Genomic DNA, 12,907 nt, shown 5'->3' with positions numbered 1-12,907 from the left:
TTAGTGTGAATATAAAAAAAAGGAAAAAAAAACTAAGATGATCAGAATCAGCATGTGTGAACGGCTTAGAGACTGTTATTAAATGTTATTGGGGGCATGCTTTTAAGTAAATAGAGCAGACCTGTTTTCATTTTAGCTCTATTAGACTTTGTCAAGGGATAGACTGTGCCTGTGTTTTCTTTTTTCTTCAAATAGCCCATTTTCTATAATTATAGCACGTGCCCTTTGCTGTATTATGTGGTCTGGGTCAAACACATGACCCAAAGCACTGCAAAGATTCCCAACAAGTTGGAAAGTCAGAAACCGTGATATAACACAACCAAAATATTCTTATAAAGTGGCGGAATAGTAAGATACAAGACCGACATCGTGACCTTTAAAACTAGTTTTTTTTAATCTCCATGAGTCCATTATATAAATAAATGGATTGCGAATGAATAAAGCCAAATTGATCCCTGTAAAATCCTTTAAGTCTGGGCAACACTCCACTGCATGGTGTAGTAGTTGCAACCTTCCTATTTAGTTGGAATCCAGGAGATTTTCCCTTCATGCCATGTAGTTTAACAAGGCATTAAATGCAATAATAAGAAACTTTTTTTGGACAGAAAATAGCAGTGGTCTAGGTTTGTTTGCCGTGGTGCATGTCTAGCCCTTTGAAGGTCTGCTGCAGCCGTTAGTAAAAGCGGCAGTGCTCATTGAATACATCTGTGTGTTTCATTCAGCCTTTGAGGAACAGCATATTGACTCGTCGTCTGAATAGGGAATCACAACTTTTTTGCTCGCTGTCAATTCTTCAATTCTGAAACAGCCATGAATGCCAAAAGACTTGCAATGAGAATATTTTTAGGGTTATAAGTGACAGTTATGGTTTCACTTTTGAGTAATAGACACAGGGGGTGGGCACGAGTATGCGAATACTCAAGTACTCGGAAGTGACAGCAATGATCGATCTTGAAAATTTTAATGAGGGACCTTATTTAAAATTTTACTGGGCAGGGTTTCCATTAGCTGGCAATGTCCTAGTGTCTAACAAATTCAAACATTGTCGGACACAATGTCCAGTGAAAATATATAGCAACCCCTTTAGTTGATGCCACAAGTGTACAGTGTGATGCCATCCTAATGATAACAGCACTTCGCTGCCACAGAGGTTTAAACTTTCCCAACGGCTTGCAAAGTCCTAATCCGTGACTACAAAGCGGTGTATCCCGAACACTGGCAGCATGCATTATTTCTGTTTTGCGTGTCTGCAGTGAGAAGCTTCTTATTTCAGAATCAGGAAAACAGCCTTGCGTTGCTGTCTTCTGGAGAGAAGGACACCAGGCTTTATTGAATCTTAAGATGTTGAGAAACACTGGGCATATTCAACCTCACATTTGCTGCTAAATACTTTTGTGTTATGAAAAAGGAAAATAGTCATAAAAAGTAAAAGCAATGGAAAATAACGAAGTTGAAAAATTATATGATTTTCATATTTATTTATAACCAAAAAGATATGTAGCAAATTGATGTTTAGTGGATTTGTTTTTCCCCATTGTTGAATGTTCTTTTTTGTTTTTTTTACGTTAGATGCTAATTCCATGAATTAACATGCATTTTACTTGATTGTGTCATTATTAACATATATAGCAGTGTTATGCATAGTCCATCTCGTTTACAGTGCAAAATAAACACCAAAATGAGATTACTGGATTTTTTTTCCAATTTGTCTGGCAAACTATCATTCCCAGACATGTTGGCTGGCACCACAATTTCTTAGCGGAAACACTGATGCAGGGGTGCGTGCGTGCTTGTTAGGATGATTACGGTTACTAGAAGGAAGAGCGAAGAGATTGCTTTCTGAGCATTCTTTCATTGTGTTGGCCAGCAAGTCTTTTTTTTTTTTGTAACAGTTTACATTATAACAGTCTATAAAAATGAAAATGGGAGATGCTGGAACAACAATGAGATGCAATGCAGATGCCTCCCCCCTCACCTTTAATTTGGCAAAAGGTGCAGTATGTAAGATTCAGAAACCCTTGTTATTAATGACACCTGTGGACATTAAGTGAACTGTCAGCTACCTGTTGCTCGTGCTCGTGCACACACTCCAGAGGGACATGAGCGATCATCGACCAAAACAATGATGTAATGTACAAATAGATAATGCAATTCACTGACATCAAGCTGACAGATGAGGTAGCATAATTTAAATTACACAGTTATGATTGTTTTACTTCAAACTTTGAGACTGTATATTATATTTGACTCTCCAGTGCTGGAACAGGGCTAAAACAAAGTGTGGATATAGGTCTGACTATGCAAGACTGTTATTTGAAATAATCACTTTTCTTTGCATGATACATTGACTACATTTATATGATATCCTATATCGGCGTTAGCTAGCTAGCTTTATCAATAGCTGTTAGCTAAATTTGGTGGATGATAACAGTAGCTGTTTATAAAATAGACTGAATTATAAAATATAAAATAGACTGTACATTATAAATATGTTGACACAATTCAGTATTGATATGATTCCATCACAACTGTCATTTTGATATATTGTTGTGTTTTATAATAATATAATTTTTATATTTTCTGTATAACCAAGTTACGTTACACTAATGAATGGGTTACGTTACACTAATGAATGGGTCTTTTTGCATTATCTTGAACACTGTCTAGCATTCATTTCATGTGTTATTGTAGTTTCGCTAAAATTACACAGATCAATCCTTATGGCAATATATTTCACATTCTTAGCAGTTATATAATCTTACCTGTCCAATAAGAATAACGCCAATTCAGGGTCGGTTTTGATCCCAAAACTGAATGAAGGTCTCTCCAGGAATCAAATGCCCTGCCGAAGTTCACTTTAGTTTTCACTCAAACGCAATCGCGTTTCCACATAGCCAGACTGGATTCGGTTGATAAATGCTTTTTTTTTTTTTTTGGCTTACTCTTGAGTTTGTGTAGGAGTCGATGTTGTGCTGGGGGCCGGCCGTTTGCTGAATACTATCTCTAAGATAACGTTACCTATTGTTGCAGTTTGTTGTCGCTGTTGAATAGCGGAAGAGAAGCACTAGGGCAAGGCTCTCAAGAGCACGCCTAAACATCACATCCTTTGGATCTTTCCTGCAAAATCGACCCACTCCCTACACATAAAAATCAGTCTACAAGCATTAATAGACAACCTAGGAAGTCCGGGAAGGGCTCATACTTTAAGTTGATTACAAACCATTCACACATTGAGAATAAAAGGGCGAATATAACATAAAAATTGTTACATATTGCACCGTTAAGATTAATGCTTTCATTAGATATAGATTTTGTACTTAACACATAAAGGCCTGACTTTTAAGAAGGAGTGCTTCATGTAATACATTAATCTACACTGGAGAGATTGTGTGTGTGTGGGGTATGTATGTGCTAATACTTTATTAAACATATGAGAGTGTTTCTGCTCTGTGTGTGTCTTAGTCCCTGTGATGCTGACAGATTGAAATTAGCTTTGGATTCCCAAATGCACAGGGCAGGCTTCCAGCAGACCCCAATTACAATGCAACAAAGCCAGAGAGGGTGCAGAGCAGACTGCGTGGAGCCCTCTTGGTCTGCTCCCTCGCTCAGACTCACACACACACACACCGTGTCACTACCACAGGCTTGACAGACTACCACAATGAGGCGCGCAGTATGCACTGATCTGGCTCACACACACGCAGGCACTAATTCACACTTTATATGGACACCTGTATCATCAAACTCTTTCATATATACATTAAAGCTCAATCACACGTAAGATTGAATAGCGCCCTTTGTTATTCTAAAGTTGGTAAAAGAGTTAAGGATGCTCACACATAGAGATAGTAACCTAAGACCTACACTCAGAGGCAGAAAAAACATTATAGTTTTGCAGAGGGCAATCCTCTTTAAACCACTGGAGGGAGCTTTTCTGATGCATTCTCACTGTGTGATGGATGACAGAGGAAAACTCTTTCCTCATGATTCTGTTTTTATTTATTGACTTTATGAAAAAATATGAAATGTGGTCATGATGGTAAAGAATTTTACTGAAGTGAAGTCATTCCTCTTGTGCAATGATTGAGAATGACATGATTATTTCCCTTGGCCTGAAATTTAGCCTATGGGTTGGTGTGGTAATGCTGATGTTGACAGGCTCATCCTAAAACTGCTCATGTCTTCATTTAGTCTGTAATGAGCTATCTTCAAGAATTGGATACATTTTAGGTTCTCAGATTTAAAATAGTGTTGCAATATGTAAGTGTTTAAATCTATTTATTACACAGCTTTCTAGAATACTTCATTATGAATAGTCAGATATATTGTTAATTGTATAATTAACCATTGCCCTAGGATATCTTTCTTTTCACACAAAAAAAAGAACATAAATCAATATTTCATGACCATTTATTTTATTTTGTATGCTGCTGTGTCATAAGCTTAAATGTACAATTAACTTGTCATTATTACAAAGTAAACCCCTTTAGGATTATACAAGACCCTACTGCATCGTTTGTTGGTGTCCTGATCACCATGTCTGGGTTTATTTTGCGATAATGACCAGTAGGGCTGGGCGATATGGCCTAAAAATAAAATCTCCGATTTTATTTTTTTTAATTCGATTTACGATTTTTTCCCGATTTTCCCATCTACTTATTAAGGAAATCAATACGACAAACGGCAGACAACTTAAAGCAAATTTTGCTTTTATTTAATCAAAAGCAAGACAAATGTAACCCCCATTTCTGGGATGAAGTTTCTTGGGAACAAACTTCCCACTCTCACCGGTAGCCATGTTGTCAGCTTGCTGTATGCTGTTGCCGTTTCGTGTGTGCTATGATGTTGTTGTTGTCGCTTGCCATACTGCTATGTGAAACTAACGCTACGGATGCTCCGGGGAGCCAAAAATGCGCCATTACACAAAAACTCGATTTACTTATTTTTTAAATCGCCCGCAACAAAAAATTCGAATTAATTCATTGAATCGATTTTTCGCCCAGGCCTAATGACCAGTTGAATGTACATTATTCCTTGCTTGGCACTGGTCACCCTTTCTTGTACACTTGTTATCTGAAGTATACCGCTTTAAAATGGGATCACTGTTGATTTAAATTGTTGTTTCAAGAAATTCAGTCAAAGGCAGAGTCCTTTGCTTGTGAACATAATTAGGCACCTTTTCCTATGGTACTTTTATTGTAGGGAGCATCTAGGAAACCACTTAATTTATAATTCTTCGGATAATAAACTCTCCCGTAACTTTCAATCTTTCATCTCCTTTTTCTTTTCAGATCCCTCATACTTTAAAAGCTCGCAAGTTCTTCTAACAAGCATACATAAATATTTACGCTCCTGTCTTACTGTATGTTTATAATTCATTTACCAGTACTGTGGATCTAATCCTGGAATCATCTATAAAATATTTGTTTTCAAAATTTCAACAATAAGGTTGTCATAGTTTGTAGGTCCGTGAGCCACAATTTTATGGATGAGGAATTACTAAATCCTTGTTTAAAGAGGGGCTGGGGGAACACTCAGAGAAGACCTTTATAGTTAAAATGTTGGACAACTAGCATTACCTGTATAGTAGCTTTATATTATGCTTAAATTTTGGCATTAATATACCAAGGGGTTAACACACAGCTGGCTTTAAAGGTCCACGTGGCTCTCTTTTACTTAGTTTTTCAATCCATATGGGCTACATTTTAATATATTTAGAAGTAAAGGGGGGTCTTATTTTAGGCTTCTGCCAGTCACTGCACTGATATTTTGTTGTAGGAGGACATTCCTCAAGTTTACACCCCAAATGAAATGAGAGTTGAGGCAACATTGAGTGTTTCAAGAGGACTTTCAAGTTAACAAACCTCATACCCAACATTCTGTCTGGTCCCAGAATCTCCGTAATACCAGTTCACTCTGGGCTGACAGGTACAAAAGGGTATTGTTACAATCAAAGCATGTTAGAATTGGCAAATTAAACACATTCTACCATGATTTACTTTGACTGGAGACAAGATTAATTTTCAGCTGTCTTTTTTTTTCCTATTTATGTCCATTTATGTTGCCTATTTCAATTAAGCTGCAGGAATAAGGTACTGATTAGGCGAGAGCAAAATGCAGGAACAATGTGTGTGCACAGTGTGTGCTATGGTATTATTATAAAGAGAACATGTGGAAAGCTACTTAAACATTCTTGTCATGACTGTAACCAAGCCTACTTGTGTAATCCAATTTGTATATACATCATATGCAGTATCTATAAGATGCATTATTTTTTACATTTTTGAAGGAATGTTTGACAGCTCTTTGTTATTTCACTTATGCTTGGTTTCCTAACTGTGTTTTTCCTTTTATCCTGACAGGTTTTGTAAGAAGCATTTTAACGTAAGAGCGTGGCGTTGTGAGAAGGAAGGCCAATTATGGATCCGTTACATAAAAACAGGACTTTGAAGTGGTGGATATTGGTCATCCTCTATGTGGCACTAGAACTCATGGCCACCCACTCATCTATGGTGCTGGGCACATTGCAGCTACAACTGGATGAAGAGCAGCCAGCAGGTACAGTGGTAGGTGACATCAGTGCTGGCCTGCCACCTGGTATGACTGCATCCCACTACTTCATCTCAGATCATCAGGGTACAGGTGTTGGTACAGATCTGGACATTGACGAGAGTACTGGCATCATAAAAACTGCAAAGGTGTTGGACCGGGAAGAGCGGGACCGTTACAGCTTCATAGCTGTCACTATGACCGGTATAACCATTGAAGTCACCATCTTAGTTAATGACATCAATGATCATGCTCCAACATTCCCTAGAAAAAGAGCCACTTTTAAAATCCCCGAACAGACAACCATTGGCACTAAATATCCTCTTGAGCCTGCTGTGGATGCAGACGAGGACCAGCTGACTACGCAAGGCTACATCATAACAGATGGAAATGTTGGGCAGGCTTTTCTTCTTGAAACCAAGAGAGGATCCAACAAAGTCCTTTACTTGGATTTGGTGGTCAATGCGGTTTTGGACAGGGAGTCGAGGTCATCATATACTCTGCTCTTGGAAGCATTTGATGGCGGTTCACCTAAGAGGACAGGACAGATGATCCTGGACGTGACTGTACAGGACATCAATGATAATGCCCCCATCTTTAACCAGAGTCGCTATCATACAATGATCTCAGAGAACTTTCAACCTGGAAACAATATACTGCAGGTTTTTGCTTCAGATGCTGATGAGGGTTACAATGGCTTGGTGCTATATGACATCAATAGAAGACAGAGTGACCCTGATCGTTACTTTGTCATTGACTCTAGCACTGGAGTTATAACTCTTAACAAGCCTTTGGATTATGAGATAAGAAGAGTCCATGAACTTGTGGTGCAAGCAAGGGACAATGCCACTCAGCCAGAAGTTACCAACGCCTTTGTGACCATCCAAGTGCGAGACTACAATGACAACCAGCCCACCATGACCATAATCTTCCTCAGCGAAGATGGCTCTCCTCACATCTCTGAAGGAGCACAGCCTGGCCAGTATGTGGCTAGGATTTCAGTCACAGACCCTGATTATGGCGAATACGCCAATGTCAATGTATCTTTGGAGGGTGGTGATGGAAAGTTTGCTTTGACCACCAAAGACAACATCATCTATCTCATCTGCGTAGACAAGATCCTTGATCGTGAAGAGCAGGACCACTATGAACTCAGAGTCATGGCCACAGATTCTGGTACCCCTCCTTTACGGGCAGAGTCCTCGTTCACCATTCAGGTTACAGATGTCAACGATAACCTCCCTATGTTCGACCAGGAGGAGTACACTCAAGTCATTCCAGAAGTGGCCTTTCCAGGAAATTTTGTACTACAAGTAACAGCACGGGACAAAGACCAGGGCCCTAACGGGGATATTCAATACAGCATCCTACAGAATCAAAGAACTCATTCGGACTGGTTCAGTGTTGATCCAGTCACTGGTATCATCACTACCCTGACCCAGTTAGATTATGAGACAGACCCTAGGCCAAGTATAACTGTGGTAGCCACTGACCGAGGTCGACCACCATTGTCCTCTACAGCTGTGGTCAAAGTGATCCTACAGGATATTAATGACAATGAACCTGTTTTTGGGAGCAAGTTCTACAATGCATCCATCAATGAGAACATCACAGTAGGGACCTGCTTTATGGAGGTAAGACTGTTTTTTTTTACTCTAAACATTTTGTTCTTTTTATTCTGATTAATAACAAAAAATTTAGTAATACAATAAAAGCCTAATGGGAGTGACTTTGTGTGTTAAAAACTGGTAGAATGCTCTTTAAGAGTCTGTCAACTGAGTTAATGCAAACAGTCATTTTAGGAAATTGAATTGGAAAGTGTGATGATGAATTGTGAGATATTGGGGAGTGTTTTTAGGTAAGCTTTGTTTGGATTGGACTGCTTCAGTTGGGAGTTACCTGCTCTCCTCAGGCTATGGGGGATTTGTTCTTTTATTGGCTGTCCTCACCTTCACCTCACAATGGTTTCCATTGTAGTGCACAAGGTAGTACATAGGAACTTACAGTTAAAAGCAAACTCACCGACCACTTCTCACATCAAAAATGACATCAGAAAAAGTGCGAGGAGTCATTACGAAAACGCTGTTGAAGTTTACACTTTTGTCTCTTCAGGCCTATAATTCTTAGGTTCAGTTGTCTGCTGACTATAAAGGAAACAAGAAATTATTTCATTTTCTGCATTTTATTGATGCCTGTATAAGGACTTCAAAGTGTTTTGCTAATAATTTTCTCCACAGGCAAATTCAAAGCTAGCAATACATTTCCTACTAAATCAAAATGTGTAATTTTGCATAGTCACATATCAAGTAAATGCTTTCTCTGTGGTTGATTTGTGCTGGCGGGGCTTGAGACACACTTCACTGAGCTGACAGAGGGCCCAGCAGACGGGAACTTGGCCCCGGGGTCCCTCCAGAGAGAGGGAGGATCGTGGCTGGGAGAGGTTTTAGGACTGGCTGACTCCTTATAGACTGGGAATAGGAGCTGCTTTGGGTCAAGTGGGAGGTCTGGGAATAATATAAGAAGTTTATAGTGGTATTACTTCAAATCAGAAATAGGAATCGAATCAGCAGGAGTCACTTGCAAATCAAGTGAGAATCAAATCTGATCAAAGTTGCTCCTGTCCTGCTGTATGTTTCAATTATAATTCAAAGAGTGCTAATGATTCACAGACAGTTGCCAAAAGGCCTGCATTTTCAACACTCTAATCCAGAACAATAAAAGGACTTTGTTACAAAGTCTATCCTTACAACCATCAAAGCACTCTTGCCAAGCGCAAGGTCCAAACCAACTGTCTCTTAGTCTGTGGCACGAAAGACTGCTGTAGAAGGGATCTGGCATGCCACTCTAGAGCAGTTGGGAGTTTGATTATGCACAGACTGCAGAAATCTCTGCCAAATCCACATCCAAGCATCACAGCACGGCACTTGACAAGTTGCTTTTTTCCCTTCATCAGAGATCTCTGTGCGCAGAGTTCCCACCGCCTCCCTTTTTCTGAATCAAAGCTCCTGCCCAAATGCCATTACAATGGGGCTATTGTGATCATTCATTTCACATCTGAACTGGGCTTGATTTGATTTTTTCCAGTGTATCCCTCACAGCAGAGCATGATTAGTTTAATGTGTGCTGGCACCACTGGTTTACTACATTTTAGGTTTTGTCACTTTGCTTGTGCGTCAGTGGCTACCATTAAGCTGAGAAGTAATTAACTGAGTTTTATTTTACCATCAGTGAAATTTCCACCCTTTAAAATGTGAAAACTCTTGCGACCAGTGTTGGGGGTAACACGTTAAAATGAACATGCATTACGTAATCAGATTACTTTTTCGAGTAACAAGTAACAAAATAATTTTTATTTTAGACCATTAGTTATTTTTTTAAATAAGTCATGTGTTGCTTTTGTACGCCTCTCCTTTCCCTGTATTGTGATAATTCAGGAGTAAAAGTGTGCAAACTTCGAGCAAGCATTGTAGTTCTAGAGAGTGGGAGGAATACTAGAGATGTTCAGTGAAGTTGGAGTATGTGTGTGCATGATGGACATTGTAGTGCGCGCATGATGGGTATTGTAGTTCTAGAGAGTATGAGCCATGCTTATCAGCGATGGGCAGAGTACAACAAGTCATCTTTTAGCCCACCCTGAGTTTTAAAAAATGGCAAAATATTGCTGGTAAAGAATGTAAATTTGATTGCTTCAGTGGAATCCAGTTGTACTCATCATTTGCAGCAGTGGATTTTTTGTGCACTGGAGCTTAAATGATCAGCCGTTATAAACTTTGTCATTGTCATGACAATCACAGCAAGAGTTAAGAAATGTGTAAGGCAACATTTTGTCAAAAATGTTACATTCGGGTTAGTGATACTTTGATTCATGTAGACTGCATTTAAAAGTGTGTAAACACACATTTTCTTGGTATAATATAGCACAGGCATAAGCTGGAGAAGTCTTTCCATGTCCACGGCGTGATTATACAGATACAACGTGGAATGATTGCTGACTGTTTGTGCATCTGAATTTCTTTGTTTTAAAGCTGCCCGTAAATACTCCTCTAGGATCCGTTTACATCCGAACTGCTCTGTGTTAAAGCATTTGAAATTCAACATTCGTTTGAGTGAAATGTGATTGATTCATGTGTAAATACACACTGCATTAAAAAAACAAAAACAGTAAACGCGTTTAGGCCTTTATAAGACTAGTCTTCCACTGGCCATTGCATGATATACAAGGTGAAATAGTCGCTCAATTTACTGACTTATGCAGCCAAACTGCTCCGTGATACAACTCCCCTTAATTGGGAAAATGGGATGAGAAAAGCTGACTCTGGATCAGCGGCTGCGAGGAATGTACTACATGGTTTGTGTACTTGAACAAAATGTCTTAATTTCTTAAAATATTGTACATTTTTGTTCTATAATAAACAAGTAATTTGATTTGTGAAACAAAGTTTTGAAGACATTTTGGCAGCATTTCAATTCAAGTTGTATCAGCATGCGCGTTTACAGTTGTATGCAATCAACTAGTGGTGTCTGTACGCACCGCGGATCAGCTCAAAACAAGCATGCACTGAGATGACTTAAGTGAAAAATATTCATTTATTCATCAGACTTATTTCTTGAACATGTGAGGTTGGATTTCCCCACTAAATTTTATCCTGAAAAACACCTCAAGTTGACTCTGGCATTGTTGATGGGCACAGCACATGATGACATAAATGATGCAGGTTCAAGTGTTGGATTTTGCTGCTTTATGTAAGTAATTCTTCATTATTCTTGTTGGCTGCCGAGCCGATGGAAAAGCAAATCATGCATATTCCAGTTATTGAGTCTTTATTATAAATATGACATGAAGACCTACTGATATCTGTTTGTTTACTATGTTGTTTTTACATGAGTATTGTACAGTAGCAAGCATGGCCTGTAACGTCTCTGCATATCTCTTGTATTTGTAGTGAATGCACAGCAGAAGAGAGTGGCCGTGAGAAAAAATGCAAAAGTAATGCAAAAGTAATGTAATTTTACATAACCTTCCATAAAAAGTATGGTTTTAATTAATTTAGTTACTTTTAAAAGTAACAGTTACATAACACTATATCCCAGTTTTTGTTTTAATCACAAAGATAACTTATAGAAGACTTGTGACATTGGAATCGAGGCTGCCTAAAGCTACCAAATATTTGTAACATGACCTTGACTCTACTATCATATGATATCATATTTGATTTGAAAAAGCCAGCATATTTTTCTAAACTTTAAGCTTATTAAAGTGTTGTTTTTTCTCTTCAAAATAGCTAAATAGCTGAATTAGAATTTTAAGTCCTCCTAGAGCTTTCAAGCTACATCCACCAAACTTGGCACTGCCTTCAGAGTGTGCTGACTCGGGTATCTATCTATCTATCTGTCTGTCTGTCCATCCGTCCTTCCGTCCGTCTGTCCATCCCTCCCTTTTTGACATTTTGACTTGTCTGTTGGGCCAGTAAAATCTTCATATTTTTAGCTTTTAAAACTATTGTAATCTTTCAGGCAAGGCTTTTTCAAGCCAACATCAAACATGTCAACAAATTTTGCATATCTAGTTACACTCTATTATTCATTAGTTTTTCTTATTACATGAAGATAAGGCATAAAACTGAGTGATGAGCTCTTTTGGAGGACACAAATGAAAGGCTTAACCTTTGTAGAAGCTTCAGAATGGCCTGAACTCAGCTGTTGTTTTGTCTCCTAGGCTAAGACATTTCACTTTTTAGACCATTATTCACAACACACTCCAACTGCTGTCTTAGACATGCTCACCACTGGGGTGATGAGCATTTTTCACTCTGTGTGAGGTAGCTGCATAATTGGTACATTTAGTCAAGTCGCCCTTTTCTTAATGATTTGAACTGAGTGAGCTGTAAAAGAGATGGAGTGTGGTTGCTCTGCAGGTCTCCACAGCACAATAAGGCAGGAAAGGACTTTGTCCCATTCAGATATATTGAGGGCCCTGAACAATAATCTACTAGCATAGTCTTGTTAGCACTGCATATGTTTTCTAAAGCCTTTCATTGCTTTTTACATCTTCAAACAGTCATCTTTGGGCATGTTTGTGCCATTTCCCTGTGTTTGGCTATATAATAGGCTAACAGTAGTGCTCCCATACACCGTATATCCCATACTGGTCCGTTGGGAGGAACGGAATTCAAGCAGCTGTTTTTGGGTAAGACTTGTCCCTCTGTGTGCATCTAGGAATAGTTAAAAAAAAAAGTATATTCCAATTAAAGATTGTACAGAATTTGAGCAATGATAATGATCACATTGATTTCATGTACAGTACTTACTTTAAAATATAATCTTCAGGCATTTTAAGATTTTTATATTTTTTTAAAAT

The 12,907-nt window shown here is 38.6% G+C and overlaps 1 protein-coding gene across 1 annotated transcript in view; it reads left to right on the top strand.

The window, feature by feature from the left end:
* Positions 1-255: 255 nt before the first annotated feature.
* Positions 256-12,907, top strand: part of dchs1a (dachsous cadherin-related 1a) — a 135,788-nt gene continuing 123,136 nt past the window's right edge. Inside the window, exons 1-2 of the mRNA XM_052106577.1 lie at positions 256-295; positions 6,409-8,183. Of these exons, the coding sequence (XP_051962537.1) occupies positions 256-295; positions 6,409-8,183 (1,815 nt within the window). The remainder of the gene's footprint in view (positions 296-6,408; positions 8,184-12,907) is intronic.

Source organism: Xyrauchen texanus, chromosome 36 (genome assembly GCF_025860055.1).
Source record: "Xyrauchen texanus isolate HMW12.3.18 chromosome 36, RBS_HiC_50CHRs, whole genome shotgun sequence".
Lineage (NCBI taxonomy): Eukaryota > Metazoa > Chordata > Actinopteri > Cypriniformes > Catostomidae > Xyrauchen > Xyrauchen texanus.
Note: the sequence above shows the minus strand (reverse complement) of the source record. Positions and strands in the feature narration are given on the sequence as shown.